Raw genomic sequence first — 16,745 nt, forward strand, 5'->3', positions numbered from 1 at the left:
ATTTTTATTTGGAAACAGGGTCTCCTAAGCCAGTGCGCGTGGCTGGCTTCGAACCCGCGCGATCCTCCTGGATCTGCCTCCCAAGTGCGGCGATTAAAAGCGTGTGCCACCACGCCCGGCCAACACAGAGGTATTTAATAGAACAGTTTGTCAGCACTGAACTTTGTGTAAATAAGAATTCATTATGTGAGTTCCTTTCTTTTCCTATTCAGCATGTAAAAGAAAATAAGTTTTAACTATCCCCATCAAAAACCCCAAACCCTGAATAGTTATAAAAAGAACAAAAGCCATCATAATAGGAAGAAAAAGTAATTCTGAAGAGAAAAATCATGCCAGGCTTCAGCACTGGCTTCTCGTTGTGGACTGACGAGGCTAACGATGTCCAGGGAACTGATGCGTGTCACCAGTGGCCTGTGTCTGCACCCTCGCACCCTCTCCTGACGACCCTGCTGCTGGGCGGGTGGCTGCTACACGCGATCAGGTTATGAGACCCAGATTACCTGCCCGACCACACATTTGGGCAGAATGAGGAATCTATTTTTGGGTACTGGGGATTGGGTCCAGGGGCTACACCCAGCCCATTTTTAATTTTGAAACAGGGTCTTGCTAAGTTAGCGTGCACTGGCCTCAAATATGTGATCATCCTGTTTGGGCCACCTGAGAACTGGGATTTCAGGTGTGTGCCACCATGTCTGGTCTAATTTCTTAAAAAAAATAGCATGACTGTTGTCTTTGTACTTCACATGTCCCTGGAATACTTAAGTACATGCTTATTTTACTATCTTATCACTCCTCCACAATAATCACGAGTCCATTCTGCTGTCAATGACTCAGAAAGTGCCTGGCTGCTGGGTCTCGGGTCCACGACTTACCTGGCGCTCCCGTGTACATGATGGAGAAGACGTTTATTGCTATTGTGGCAGCATAGAAGACCGGCAGGGCTCGGAGGCCATTGGGAACGGGGTCCTCCTGTGTGACAAGACAGGGAGGTGAGGATCCTGAGCCCTGGAGGCAGCACAGATGTGAGGCAGTTGCAAGGTGTCCCCCAGACCCGTGTTGCTGTGTGTGACCTGCTGCATGTCCGGAGAAGCACCGTGGCCAGCGGACAAACTGAAGCACAACAATTACACGAGCTAATATTGGCATTAAAAAAAAGAATGCGGGGGTCGGTGTCTGGGGGCAGAAGCCCCAAGCTCAGCATCTGTGTCTCCAAAACCTGTGTACTTTCTGTCTAGCTGAGGTCATGTTTGCCCCCAAGAGTCTATACAGCCAATGAACAGTTAAAGACTCTAATCTCTGAAGATTCTGAGTCATTTGACTTTAATTTCATTCATTCATTCATTCATTCATTCATTCATTCAAAGTCAAATGACTTTAAGATCACTGTATTCCTATTTGATTTTATGTGACTCAACAACAGGATACTACTTTTGCAGCGGGGCATGGTGGCGCACACCTGTAATCCCAGTAGTTGGGAAGCTGAGACAGGAGGATCACAGGTTCGAGGTCAGCCTCAGGAACTGAGTCCCTGTTTCAAAATAAAAAATAAAGTAGAACTGGGAGTGTAACTCAGAGGTAGAATGTCTCTGGGTTCAATCCCCACTACCAAAAACAAATAAATAAAAAAACTAAATGTGCTATGATTTTCCAAATCTTTTCATAAGGTCCTATTTGGCCTTCAAATATAAAAAGTTTAAAAGGACTGTGAGTTGCCTAATAAAACATTTACAACTTCTGGCTTCTGCTCTAACATCCCCTCAATCTGATACACGAGTAAGAATTATATTGCCCATGCTTGAGGTTAAATCACATCCGGGAAACTATTCGAAATTTAGTTTTAAGCATAACCACAAAAGATTTTGAAGCAATTATATGGGTCAGAAATTCCTCAGCACAACACTGGCATGTAGATATCACTAAATAACTGGAAAAGGAACTAATTTCTGATACCCACGTAAGACACTTGCACATTTACATGAGTATACCACCTACCAAGATAAAAAGAAAATTAAGTCTAAAAAATTGAAGCGAGCTGTTTAGGTATGAAAATCAAAGATGTTTGGGGGGACAGTAAAGCACTTTAAAAAATTATTTTCTATTTTTGTGGCACTAAGGATTGAGCCCAGAAGCATTTTACCTCTGAGCTAAACCCCAGCTCTATTTTATTTTTATTTTGAAACAGGGTCTCTTTCAGTTTATGAGAGTCTCACTACTTGCTGAGGCTGATCTTGAACCTGTGATCCTCCTGCATCAGCCTCCCATGTCCTGGGGTTACAGGCATACACCGCTGTCTTTAAGGGCCTGTTCTGGAAGGCCTCATGGCTTTGCCTGGGGATGGGGAGGCTGGAGAAAAGCAACTGCTGAGACAAGCCCTGAAGCCAGCATGCCCACCTGTGACACAATCCAGGAAGCGCCCAGCAGCTTATAAGCAAAATGCCGAGGCACTGCCATATGGAAGGCACTGCCTCTGCCTTCCAAAGCAGTATTTTCTTGGGGACAATTGCTACTTATAGAAAGAAGTATTCTACCACTTAGCTAAAGCTCCTACCCCAAAAAATCTACTCTTAAACTCAAATGACAAATGTCTCATTGAGACCTGCCTCCTTTATTACCGTCCTCATTCTCCCTACCTCCCTTCTTTCCATCCATTTGTTATCTGCCTCCAACCAAGCACCCATCACTCCTTCCTAATAATAAGTGTGTTTAAAGTGCTAAGTACAAGTGGGCAATGCGGTGCTAGCACATTTGGAATCCTAGTACTTGCGAGGCTGAGATAGGAGGTTCACAGGTTCACAGCCAGCCTCAGCAACTTAGTGAGACTCTGATTAAAAACAAAACAATAAGCTGGGTATGGTGGCGCACGCTTATAATCCTAGCGCTTGGGAGGCTGAGACAGGAGGATCGCACAGGTTCGAAGTCAGCCTCAGCTACTTAGCGAGGCTCTCAGCAACTTAGTGAGACCCTACTTCCAAATAAAGTATAAAATGGGTCTGAGAGTATAGCCCATAAGTAGAAAAGCCCCTGGGTTCCACCCCTAGTACCACCAAAAATAAATGAATAAATAAATAAATAATAAAATAAAATAACTAACTAAATAAAACAACATAGGCCGGGTGTGGTGGCGCACGCTTGTAATCCCAGCATTCGGGAGGTGGAGACTGGAGGATTGCAGTTCTTGGACAGCCTCAGCTATTTAGTGAAGCCCCCTTGCAACTCAGTGACATCCTATTTCAAAAATAAAGAATAAAAAATTAGGGCTGGGAGTGTGGTTCAGAGGTAGATGCCCCTGGGTATTATCCCCAGTCCCACAAAAATAAACAAACAAAATAAAAATAAAAAATAAAACAATATCAAGGGTTGGGGGTATAGCTTAAAGGTAGAATGCTGCCCCTGGGTTCAATTCCCAGTGCCATAAAAATAAAATAAAATGAAATCTTTTGCAGGTAAAGCGGATGGAACCAGAGGACATTATGGTACATGAGATAAGCCAGACACAGAAAGACAAATACTGTTATGTTCTCAGTTTTCTGTGAAAGCAAAGAAAGTTGATTACATAGAAATAAAGATGAATAGAGGTCACCAGAGGGTGGGACTGAGGGGGGGCAGGCAGGAAAACAGGGCGGGTAATGGGCCCCCGCATAAAATTAGACGTGGGAAGCAGTCTGCTGTCACTTGGACCTAGAATGTCGCCCAGAGGCCCACATGTTGAAGGCTGGATCCCAGCCGTGGCACTAATGGAGGTGGTTGAACATTCAAAAGATGGGCCTAGTACAAAGAAGGAGGTCATCTGGGGTGTGCTCTCGAGGCAATTCTAAGCCTTCTTTTTCTCACCACCACGAGGTGAACAGGCCTCCCCACTAGGCATTTCTGCCATGATGTAGTGGGCTGCCACAGGTCCAAAGCAACAGAGCCAAGCGACTTGACTGGTTTGGAACCCTGAGCTAAAATATGCCAGCATACACTGCTCCTTCTTACAAGTTGTCTGTCCCAGGTCTTTTGTCGGTTACAGAAAGCTAGCACATAGCTACAATGTTATAGAGTGAATACTGACCTAATAAGTTTCAACTGTAATCTTATTTTTGTGATAATATAGATTTAACCCTATTTGACTTGTGCTAAGCCCCCAGCCCTATTATTTTATTCTGAAACCAGGTTTCACTAAGTTACCACATGCTGGCCTTGAATCTACAATTCTCTTGCCTCAGCCCATTTTATTTTTTGGGCAAAATGCACCCCCTATAGGTATCATTCCCTCAAAATATGAAAATACCTGTGGGTAAGGAAGTGCTCCAGATGTGCGGGGGCTTTTGTTTTGTGGTGCTGGGGATTGAACTCAGTGGCATTCTATCTCTAAGCTACACCTCCAGCCTTATCTTTTTATTTTAAAACTAGGTCTCACTAGGCTGCTGAGAGTCTTAAGTTTTTGAGGCTGGCCTTGAACATAGGTTCATTCTGTCTCAGCTTCCCAAGAACTGATATGAAAGGTATACACCACCATACCCAACACTCCATGGTGGTACTGAAGATTGAACTCAGGGGCATTCTACCTCCAAACTACACCCCCAACCTTGATTTATTTATTTATTTATTTATTTATTTATTTATTTATTTTTGTGGTACTGGGGATGAAACTCAGAGGCATTATACCTCTGAGCTGCATCCCAAGCCCTATTTTTTATTCTTTATTTTGAAACAGGGTCTCACTGAGTTGCAAAGGGCCTCACCAAGTAGCTGAGGCTGTCTGCAAACTGCGATCCTCCTGTCTCAGCCTCCCAAATGCTGGGATTTCAAGTGTGCGCCACCACGCCCGGCTCCCAACCTTATTTTATTTAAATTTTATTCATTATTTAATTTTGCGGTACTGGGGATGGAACCCAGGGGCATTCTACCTCTAAGCTACACCCCCACACCCATTTTTTGTTCTTTATTTTGAAACAGGGTCTGAGTTGCAAAGGGCCTCACTAAGTAGTAGCTGAGGCCATCCACCAACTACGATCCTCCTCCTGTCTTAGCCTCCCAAATGATGGGATTACAAGTGTGTGCAAAAACACTCAGCTATTTTTAAAAATTTGAAACAGGGCCTAAGTTGCTGAGGCTGACTGTGGACCTGTGATCCTCCTGTCTCAGCTTCCCAAATTCTGGGATTATAGATATGTGCCATTACGCCCAACTTTCAGATGCTTTTAATGACTGTCAATTTTGAAATTGTAACAATAACTCATTATTTTCTGTTTAACATCCAGGAAAAAGTCACCTTTCCTTTCTGAGGTCTGAGCACACTTTGGGGTGTGCTGACTACCAAGCGAGGCCACAAAGCCAGGTGCGCTTTCAAGGTGCTGGCTTCCGGGGCATACCTGGCTGCTTTACTAAGGATAGCGTCCCACTAACTTGGGCTGCTGTTCCTTAACAATGTAAAAAACAGTTCTTCCTCAAACCCTCCATAATTAAGTTCTACTGAGTAGAACCAAAACCAGTTCTGAGTTTACTAAGAAGCTCCAGCCTCACTTACCTTCTTTAAGATGAACATTCTGATGAGCACGAACAGCACGCCAGACATGAAACCAGACAACAGTGGAGATATAAACCAAGAAGCAACTGAACGATTAGAAAAGAGTCTAATGAATGGCAGAGTTCACAGCAACTGGGATATAATTATACTATGTAACGACAACCAATATGTAGTAATATGGAACTAAGTCTCCCGAGTCCTCCCCCAACTCAGAACTCAGCCAGCCCTCACTGCACGTGCCGCGGCGCTCACGCGAACACACAGTGCGGTGGCTGGTGACACGGCAGCTCAGGCCGCGTGCTCTCCAGGTATCAGAAGGCAGCACCCTGTAATCCCACCCAGCCCTCCTCCTGCATTCCTATCTACAAACATGGGGGCTGACAGGAAGGGCTACAAAGGTGACCACTTCCTACTTCCTTTTCCAGGTTCAGACTGGTAACTGCCACTGCTGACATCTTACGAACGGAGCTTTATAGCTTTTTAACTTTTAGCTGCCTTCATAGATCCCAGCTCTGGCTACACAGGAAGAGTGTGTGTGTGTGTGTGTGTGTGTGTGTGTGTGTGTGTGTGTGTGTTACTGGGGGGTTGAACCCGTGTGTGTGTGTGTGTGTGTGTGTGTGTTAGTTACTGGGGGGTTGAACACAGGGCATTCTGTGTGTGTGTGTGTGTGTGTGTGTGTGTGTGTTAGTTACTAGGGGGTTGAACCCGGTGTGTGTGTGTGTGTGTGTGTGTGTGTGTGTGTGTGTGTGTTAGTTACTGGGGGGTTGAACCCGGGGCATTCTCCTCTGAGCTACATTCTCAACCCTTTTTTAATTTTTTGTTTGAAAGAGAGTCTTGCTAAGTTGCTGAGACTGGCGCTGAACCTGTGATCCTCCTGTCTCAGCCTCCTAAGTACTGAGATTACTTAAAGACATGAGCCACCATGCTCAGCTTGAGGAGTTCATTCGTTCCTTTTTTTTTCTCTCTCTCTACACCGAGCTACACCTCCAGCCCTTTTAGTTTTTAAAAGAGTCTTCTAAGTTGCTGAGGCTGGTCTCGACCCTGCGCTCCTCCTGTCTTAGCTTCTCAAGTACTGGCATTATAGGAAGGCACCTGGCTGGGGGAGTTTTCCCTCCCTCCCTTCCTCCCCCCTCTTTTTCTTTCTTTCTTCCCCTCCCTACCTTCTTTCCTTTTTTTTTTTTTTTTTTTTTTTTTGGTGGTACTGGGGATGGAACCCAGGGGCTTACCTGCGAGCTACACCCCCAGCCCTATTCTATTTTTTTTATTTTAAAATAGGGTCTCACTAAGTTGCTGAGGGCCTCACTGAGTTGCAGAGGCTGGACCCCCTAGTATGGGGATTACAGGCAGGGCACTAGCACACCCTGCTGGAGAGTTTCTTCCCGCCCCCTGCTCTTGGCTCCACCCCCCAATTCTGACTGGAATGAGGTATGGGCACTGGTCTTTGAAGCACTGTCCCGGGTAGCTCTGAAGTGCAGGGACAGATCGTGGCCACTGCTCTGGGGCAGGGACAGAGAGGTGCTTTTTTCTTGGTGGTCTGTGCCCCGTATGGCAGGTCAGCTCCACTAGCCTAGAGCTCCACATCCTGGCTGGAGGATGAGCCACCCAGAGAATGGAGAGGGGACAAAAAGCATTTTCCAGTATGGTGGGCTGGTGTGCATGGGATGAGTGGGTTTACATCTTGCTAAAAGTGGAGCGAGGAAGTAAGTCCTCAGACCTCTTGGAATGGGCGCAGCCTGTTTTGGTCCCTGCTCAGCAGACCTATAACTCCTAAGGGACATCAGGGCAGACCAACCGTCTCTGGACTGCGTTGGGGTAAACAACATCAGCCTCCTCGGGAGGCTTCCCCGCCACCTCCAGCTTCTGAATTCAGAGCATTTCCCTCCACTTGACCTAGTCTTCTAGACTGTTTGCAATCAAACATTTCTCTTCCCAAGTGCTAGTGTTAATGGCCCAGAAAGAACAAATAGATACTGATTTTCAAGCTGAATGATAATACAGCATTGAAAGAAGAGTTCCAAACTGTCACACACATAACAGATCACAATCTCCTTTCACAGATTTTTTTTTAAATTAAGGATTGAGCTCAGGAGTGTTCTACCTCTGAGCTACCCTCCAGTTCTTTTTTACTTTTTGTTTGGAAACAGGGTCTTGCTAGGTTGCTGAGGCTGGCTTTGAACCTGGGATCCTCCTGTCTCGGCCTCCCAAGCCCTGGGATCACAGGCATGCATCACACTCAGCTTTCACATAAGTTTTAAGGAGAGAAGCATTGCCCATACCAAGCAAATCTCCTAAACCTTAACAGTGGAGGTAAAAAAACATACTATGAAAGTTACTTTTAATAAAACTTATGCTAGAAAAGGTAAAGTTTCCTTTCTACATGTAAAAGAAAATGGCAATTACCAATCTTGACAAGCTCCATCCACTGTACCCCTTTGGTACCAATTGCCACCAGCGAGAATCCTATGGTGGAGCCGACGATGCAGTGAGTCCCCGAGATGGGGAGTCTTAGGAAGGATGCGATCAGCTGCCAAACAGCTGAACCTGCAGATCAAAAGACAGAAAGCAAGATCAAGTCAGACACACGGCACAGGATCTCAGCCGCCAAGAGCAGAAATCCAAGTGGTTATTCTCCATGATTCCCCAAGTTTAGTTTTCTTTCTTTTTCTTTCTTTTCTTTTCTTTTCTTTTCTTTTCTTTTCTTTTCTTTTCTTTTCTTTTCTGGTTCTGGGGATTGAAGCCAGGCGGGTCTGCCTCTGAGCTATGCCCCTGGCCCTATTTTATTTTTTATTTTGAAACAGGGTCTCACTAACTTACTACTCACTAGCTTCAAACCTGTGATCCTCCTGTTGCAGCCTTCTGAGTGCTAGTGTTACTGGCAAGCACCACCAACTGGTTCCCTGAGTTTAGTTTTCCCTGGGTTGACTCTTTACAAAGCCAAGATAAAAATCACTTGATAAACCTTCAGGAAGGATTATACCATTTTTATTTTTTGCAGGACTGAGGATGGAACCCAGGGGCATTCTACCTCTGAGAGACACCCCCAGCCCTATTTATCATTTATTTTGAAACAGGGTCTGAGTTCCTCACTAAGTGGCCGAGGCTGGCTTCGAACCTGCATGATCCTCCTGTCTCTGCCTCCCAAATGCTGGGATTACAAGTGTGCGCCACCACACCCGGCTTATACCATTTTTTAACGGAAGAGAAGATGACCGTGTACTGCAGACAAGTGTCCTGATGTCGGTTACGACCTGTCTTGGCATGTGAAGCTGAGCATGCTGCTGACAAGCCTGTTCTGGGGTGGGGTCTGGCCCAAACCAAACAAGAGGTTAAAGAGCTTACTACACACAGAAAAATATTTGGAAGTATTTGGAAGGCTGAGATAGGAGACTCACAGGTTTGAGGCCAGCCTCAGCAAACAACGAGACTCAGCAAGACCCTGTTTCAAAAAAAAAAAAAAAAAAAAGGGCAGGTAAAACATCCCTAAAATCCTCAGTGAGAAAGGGGGGGGGGCAGAGGGAGGGAGGAAGGGAGGGTGGAGGAGAAGGAAGAGGAGGAGGAGGGAAGAGGCAGTTCTGTTATATTTATACCATGATGAGAAGGAGACTGGCTGTGTCCATGAGTATAGAAGAGCCAACTTCCAAACTGCTTTTGGACTTTTGTCTCCTGCATGAAAGATAACCGTGCCACTTGAAGGGAAGCGGGTGTGCGCTCTGGGGCCTTCTCAGCACTGGGAACCGATGTGGCTCTGGGCTCTTTGCTTCACTCCAATCTTCTCCAGGTTTAGTGTTTTCAAGCTGCAGTTTCTTTCAGGTACTTTTATCTGCAGGGTGGGCTCTGCAGTGAGTACTGAAAATGCCAGCTGGGAGGGGCTGCTTTAAGAAGCGGCTGTCAAGAGGCTATGCAGAGCCCCATGGGAAGAGTTTGGTCAATAAGCTGGACGTGCTAGTTAAGCCCTACTGTTAGTTCCGGAGACCCAGCTGCTTGGCAGCACGGTCCCTTTAAATGGACTCCTTCAAAGATATGTAAGCTGCAAAAGGGCCACTCCTGGCTGCGCAGGGCAGGTCGGGTATGTGAAGCAGTCTGAACCCCAGCCTGGGAGGCAGGCGCACTGACCTCGGAGCCCAGCCTGCGGTGCCCCGCGCCCATCCCCAAAACGTGTGCTGGAGAAGAAAGGGTGGGCTCTGTGCCGCCAAGCTGTGCAGACTCCCTGGCAGCGCCCAGGCTTCCCGGGGACAATTCCTTAAGCCTTCACATCTGACCCAGCTCCGCAGGGAATAGCTGTTCTAAAAATAAAGCAAACTCAGGGCATGTTTCTTGGCCAGGACCAAAACTTTAAAAAATAACCTTTAGCACGCACACACACACTTTATTCTGAAGTAGATCTTGCTAAGTCACTGGGCTGGACTCGAACCTGTGCTTCTCCTGTACTGGGGTCCTTTTATTTTTTATTTTGAAACAGCCCTGCTCAGTTACTGAGGGCCTCCCTAAGTTGCTGAGGCCGCCCTCAACCTGCACGCTCCTGTCTTCCAAGTACTGCGTCTGCCTGCCTTTCAGGTGCTGGGATTCTTTTTATTTTGAAACAGGGTCTCGCCAAGTCGCTGGCCTTGAACTTCAGAAGGTCCTCCTGTCTTAGTCTGACAAGTACTGGCATCCTTTGTATTTTGAGACAGTGTCTCCCTCAGTGGCTAAGACTGTCTTTGACCCTCAATGCTCCTGTCTTAGCTTTCCAAGTTCTGGGATTATAGGTATATGCCACCGGGCCCAGAGCTCACCCCATTCACTGCATTTTGTGACTTCCTTCCAGAAAGCTGTTCCTCTCTGGCTGACTGTAAGGTATGTCCTAGAGGAAGAGAATTTGGAGGAAAGGTTGGGCAGGGTGGCAGTCTACAGGGAGAGGAGGAATAGAAGGAAGAGTGGACAGCGGGAGGGGCAGCGGAGGCCGGCACTGCAGCGGGCTGTTAGAGCCTCCTACCCCACAGGCAAGGAGGCAGGTGGGATCCACTCACTGAAGAAGAAATAGAAGAGCCAGGCGTGGGAGCACACACCTGTAATCCCAGGACTTGGGGGGCCGAAACAGGAGGCTCACAGGTTGAGGCCAGTAAGACCTTGTCTCAAAATAAAAAGTAAAATAGTAGATAGTTGTAGAGCATCCCTGGGTTTAACCCCCAGCATCCCAAAAAGGAAAAAAAAGAGAGAGAAGGTGGAGAAAAGAGATTTTAAAGTAAGACAATGAGTTCTTACAAAGAAGAAAGGGATTAAACATGCAATAAGGGTGTTACAATTTAACCCAGGGAAAGGGGGCCAGGCATCTCAGGTAGCAGGCTCCTGGGCGACCAAGGGAACAGCAGGGCACAGGTGTGGGCCACAGCGGCGGTGGCGGGCTCAGGCAGGAGCAGGGTGTGTGACTGGGGGATGCACACTTCCCACAGTGGATTGAGGAAGTGGGCACCTCATGCTAGTGTAGGGATTCCTTGAACGTTCAAGTGGCATCAGCAGTTTCTTTTTGTTGTGGTGTCGATGGTGGCAGTACTGGGGATTGAACCTAGAAAGGTTCAGTCTGTGAGCTATACCGCCAACACTTTTTTTGTTTTGAAACAAGGTCTTGCTAGGTTAACTGTGAACTGGTCTTGAACCTGCGATCCTCCTGTCTCAGCCTCTCAAGTATGGGGATCAGAAGCATGTGGGCATGCCTGGTGTGTTCGCAATTTCTTTTATCCAATCAGCTTAACTCTAACGCAACTCTTTCAGAAAGCACAGAGGCCCATGGGCTTGGGGAGAAGTTACTGAGAAAGAAAAATAGAATGGAATAAAAGGGCAGGGAGAAGAGAAAAACTAGAGGATGAATTTAAGAGGAAGACTGGGAAAATTCAGGCATTCTTAATTTTCTGAACAGAATTAGCTTTGGTTTAGGTCAATAATAATTACACCACCATCTTAAGATATACAGCTCCCATTCACAGGGGGTGGGAGAGTTTTTAAAACCGGGTAACTCATACAGATGCCAAACAAAATAGGTTTTGGTGTTCATCTAACCACACACCAAAATGAACAGAAAAAAAGAAAAAGAAAAGAGAAACCAAAGCAAACTTCATGTTATTCAAGCAAAACCTCAAATTGCTTTGGTAAACCCTAATTCTAGTTGAGGTAAGTATCCTTCCTTCATTCTTCAGAAAAGAGCCAGGCCAGTGGTGGGAATACTGAAACACTGGACAAGTGAGGCTGTCTACACAGAAAGTGAGCAGAGACATGAAGGCCAGTCCACAGAACTTTATAACTGAAGTCCTCAGGGAATACCAGTAAGGAATATCTGTAATCAGCACAATTATTGCTCAAAAGTTTTGCCCAATAAGAGGAAAAATCAGTTAATACTGAACATTTCAGCTTCATGTGATTAAATCTTAAATCTCTATCATGACTATCAAGGGTAAATTTTACAAAAAATGGCTATTTCCCTAATTTCACTTATATGTATGTTTAGAAATATATGTTCATTGAAGGCAATTACAATAATGGTTGGAACTAAAGTAATCTTGAACTCCACGTGTGTGTGTGTGTGTGTGTGTGTGTGTGTGTGTGTGTGTAACTAGAGATTGAACCTAGGGGCATTCTGCCTCGAAGCTGCACCTACCTTTTTTTTATTCTTTATTTTGAAACAGGGTCTCACTAAGTTGCAGTTGGCCTAAGTAGCTGAGACTGGCCTTGAACCTGCAAATCTTCAGCCTCAGTCTCCCAAGTACTGGGATTATAAGTGTGTCCCACCATGACTGGCCCAATCTTACTTTTTAAAAAATTTTTTGTGATACTGGGGATGGAACCCAGGGGCCTTCTAGACTTTGGGCTACATTCCCAGGATTATACTGGGATTATAGGTATGTGCCACCACGCCTGGCTGCTATGGTGCTTTTAATATCAATAACTTGGTACATGGCTCTGCTCCATGAAGAACCTTCAACAACTTCTCAAATTAACCCGCTATAACGCAAAGATGGTTAGTCACCTTTGACTCTGGCAAACAAGCTCCACATTCTTGGTGCTGAAGGAAAGCTAGTGACACCATACATAACTAGGGGCCTGCGGAGGGGCTGTGTTGTTGAACGCCAGCAGCTTACCTCCTCCTGCAGGACTCTTCCTACAAAAGGAGATGTCCTGTCGCAAGCAGAAGGTGGTGAATTCCTCTCTAACCCTCTTCTCCCTAACCAAGTTACCCGAATAGATCAGCTGTCTGCTGTGACGTCATCTCTACCTAGAGGCAAGCAGAGAAAAAGTCCTGTCAGCTGCACTTAGCACATTCCTGTCTGGGATATTCAATTATCTGCAGGGAAGGCAGTAGAGAAACACTCCTATGGTGTCTCAAGTCCATGGTCCATATGAGTGACGGAGAAAACATTGTCCAGCCAATCATCTGCTTTTTTTTTTTGTGCTAGTGATTGAACCTAGGGGCATTTTACCTCTGAGCTATACCCCCACCCTTTACTTTTAATTTAAATAGTCTTGCTAGGCTGATGAGTCTAAGTTGCTAAGGCTGGTCTTGAACCTGGGATCCTCCCATCTCAGCCTCCCAAGTGCAAGGATTACAGGCATGCACCATCATGTCTTGTTTCCATTTGTTAGATAACATAGTTCATTCACCTGGGTTCTAAACAACATAAAAATACCAATAAAAGGTCATTGTAGATGCAAGTAACATACAAATTTTCTCTCTCTCTCTCTTTTTTTTGCGGGTCTGGGGATGGAACTCAGGGGAATTCAACCTCTAAGCTACACTCCCAGACCTACTTTTTAGTTTCTTTATTTTGAAACAGGGTCTAAGTTGCAGAGGGCCTCACTAAGTAGCTGAGCTGTCCGTGAACTGCGATCCTCTGGTCTCAGCCTCCCGAATGCTGGGATTAAAAGCATGTGCCACCACGCCAGGCTCACAAATGCTTTTTTGGTCGGAAAAGAAAATAGGCTTATCAAATGGAGTTTTCAGAGGTAGAATTAGAAAATCAAAGAATCCCTTGAAATGTAAGCACTTGATTAAAATTCAATCGGGATTGGTGCTAGAACTTAACAGGAACAGAAAATATTTGGTTTTTGGTGTTGAGCCCAGCACTCTAATATTGAGCCACACCCTCAGTCCTCTAAATATTGTCTTTCTGTATGTGTTTCTAGGGACTGAACCCAGGGGCATCCTACCTCTGAGCTATACCCTCAATCCTATTTTTTTTTTTTTTCCAGTTTTGGAGATTGAACCCAGGGACATTCTACCTCCAACCTATATTACCAGCCCTATTTTAAAAATATCTATCTATCTATCTATCTATCTGTCTGTCTACGGTACTGGGGATGGGACCCAGGAGCATTTTACCTCTGAGCTATACCTCCAGCCCTATTTTTTATTCTTTATTTTGAAGAAGAGTCTCACTGAGCTGCAAAGGGCCTCACTAAGTAGCTGAGGCTGTCCAAATATCATGATCCCTCCTATCTCAGCCTCCCTAATGGTAGGATCACAAGCGTGAGCCACCATGCCCTGCTTTCAGCCCTATTTTTTATTCTTTTTTGTTGTTGTTTTCTTTTTAGTACTGGGGTGGAACCCAAGGGCTTTTCTACTTCTGGGCTATACTCCCAGACCTATTTTATGCTTCATTTGGACACAGGGTCTCACTAAGTTGCTGAGAGCCTCACTCAGTAGCTGAGGCTGGCTTTGAACCTGTGTGATCCTCCTGTCTCAGCCTCCCAAGCACTAGGATGACAGGCGTGTGCCACCACCACGCCCAGTTTATTCTTTATTTTTAAAACAGGGTCTCACTAAGTTGTCACTAAGTAGCTGTGGCTGACTGTGAACCTGCAATCATCAGTTCTCAGCCTCCCAAGTACTGAGATTACAAGCATGTGCCACCATGCCTGACTTATTTTTTATTTTGAAACAGGGTCTCACTAAATTGCAAGGCTGGTAATGAACCTGTGATCTTCCAGTTTCAGCCTCCCTATTACTGGGATTACAAGCATGTACCACCACGCGTGGCTACAGGTAAACTTTTAAAACGCATTCACTTAGACATATTCTCTTTTTTTTTCCACTGGGGATTTGAAATCAGGAGCATTCTAGCTATAAGGTATCACCTCAGCCCTTTCTATTTTGAAACTAGGTCTTGCTAAGTTGCTGCGGCTGGCCTTGAATGTGAGATCATCTTCTACTGCCTTAGCCTCCCAAGAAATAGGATTATAGGTATGCACCACTGGGCCAGGCAGGCATTACTTCTTTAGTATTTTATTTATTTATTTATTTATTATTTATTTATTTATTTATTTATTTTTGTGGTACTGGGGGTGGAACTCAGGGGCTTTTCTACCTCCGGGCTATACTCCCAGACCTATTTTTATATTTTATTTGGAAATAGGGTCTCACTAATATGCTGAGAGCCTCACTAAGTAGCTGAGGCTGGCTTCGAACCTGTGTGATCCTCCTATCTCTGCCTCCCAAGCGCTGGGATTATAAGCATACTCCACCATGCCCAGCTTTTAGTATCTTTCTTTTGTGTGTGTGTAGTACTGGAGAGTCAACCTAGGGGCATTTTACCTTTGAACTATACCCCCAGCCCTATTTTTTTTATCTTTTTTTTTTTTTTTTTTTTTTTTGGTGGTACTGGGGATGGAACCCTTCTACCTCCGGCTACACTCCCAGCCCTATTTTTATATTTTATTTGGAAACAGGGTCTTTAAGCCAGCGAGATTGGCTTCAAACATGCGCCATCCTCCTGTCTCCGCCTCCCAAGCGTGGGGATTATAAGTGTGCGCCACCACACCCAGCTATTCTTTATTTTGAAACAGGGTGTCACTAAGTTGCTGACTTGGCTGCGAAGCTGAGATCTCCTGTCTCAGCCTCCCAAGTACTGGGATTACAAGAGTGCGCCACCACACCCAGCTTCTCTTTAGTATCTTTTAAACAAAGCTAAAACAATAAAGAGCTAGTCTACAAGTATCTTTTTTTGTACTTTACAAAAAGTCTTCACTCAGATAAAATCTATTTTAGTCACCAAGATTGCTAAAGTTTTGAGAAAATAAATGCTTGATCTTTAAACACTTTTTAAAAACATCAGATAGCAAAGACAAGACATCAACCCAGTGTTTGAAAAATTATAAACAAAAGTCCCATTTATGTATATGGCAGAAGTACTGGGGAAGCAGGTTGGGGGTCACTTCTCCCAGGGAGGCAAAGGTGAGAGTTACTTACCAACCATGGCGCTAACTTCCCCGGCCATGAGTATCTCTGCAGTCTTGTTGTACAGGTTCACATCAATGATACCTTTTCGAATAGTCTCTCCTACTTTGGCTCCCAATAACATAGAGCCAGTGGTTTCAAATATTGAAGCCAAAATGCATGCCTGCCGCAGTGTCACGACACCAGAGCCCACGGCAGTCCCAAATGAGTTGGCAACATCATTTGCACCGACAGAAAACGCCAAGACGAAAGCTACAATAAAACCCAAAATGACCATCCACAGATACTCATCCATGGCCATGGTGGCAAATGGGCTCCGGGTACTTCTCTTTCGCAGAAATATTTTAAATAAACAAAGCTCGAGGTTATAAACTTCGTAAGGCTGAGAGTTCTTGTAAACAGTGAGTTTGCTCTGGAAATTGCTGGACAGTGTTAGTGCCTGAACAAACTGCTAACTGCTGGTTTTCAAACTACTGTCAGTACAGTTCAGTTGGCTGTGTTCAGTCAGCAGTAAAACACATTCCATATTTTTTCTCCCAATCTGGGAAAGCCGCAGAGTCTCTTCCTATAACATGAAAGAAAACAGAAGCAATCAATCACCTCAAGTAACCTAACAGTTTTTTTTAGAAAAAAATGTTTTAATGTTGCTAATGGGATCTAACTTTAGCATGTTACAAGACCTAACTACAAAACAATTCAGGAATTTTAGAATTAGGCTGCCCCAATCCTGACCAAAAAATAAGACAAAAAAATAAAGTTGGTTTCTAGCTTGTCAAAGACTGAAGCATGCTTAATAAACACAGGCAGACAGCAAGCCTTACTGGTTTGAGCATTTTATGAAGTTTGATTCTCCCTCTCCCCATGGGGCTGGGGATTGGACCCAAGGGTATCATACCTGAACGCCCACCCCAAGCCTGATTTTTAAATTTTCAGTATCAGGGATGGAACCCAGGGGCACTGTATCTCTGAGCTACACCCCCAGCCCTAGTTTTTAGTCTTTTTATTTTCTGAAAAAGGGTCTCACTGAGTTGCAAA

General features: G+C 45.1%; 1 protein-coding gene across 1 annotated transcript in view; it reads right to left on the bottom strand.

Moving 5' to 3' along the window:
- SLC20A2 (solute carrier family 20 member 2) overlaps positions 1–16,011 on the bottom strand; it is a gene marked incomplete at both ends in the record, with an annotated part of 31,014 nt that extends 15,003 nt beyond the window's left edge. Inside the window, 4 exons of the mRNA XM_080709825.1 lie at positions 873–969; positions 5,510–5,595; positions 7,910–8,050; positions 15,723–16,011. Coding sequence (XP_080565951.1) covers positions 873–969; positions 5,510–5,595; positions 7,910–8,050; positions 15,723–16,011 — 613 coding nt within the window. The remainder of the gene's footprint in view (positions 1–872; positions 970–5,509; positions 5,596–7,909; positions 8,051–15,722) is intronic.
- Between the last annotated feature and the right edge of the window lie 734 nt (positions 16,012–16,745).

The sequence above is a fragment of the Muscardinus avellanarius genome (assembly GCF_963383645.1).
Source record: "Muscardinus avellanarius genome assembly, chromosome: 14".
NCBI lineage: Eukaryota > Metazoa > Chordata > Mammalia > Rodentia > Gliridae > Muscardinus > Muscardinus avellanarius.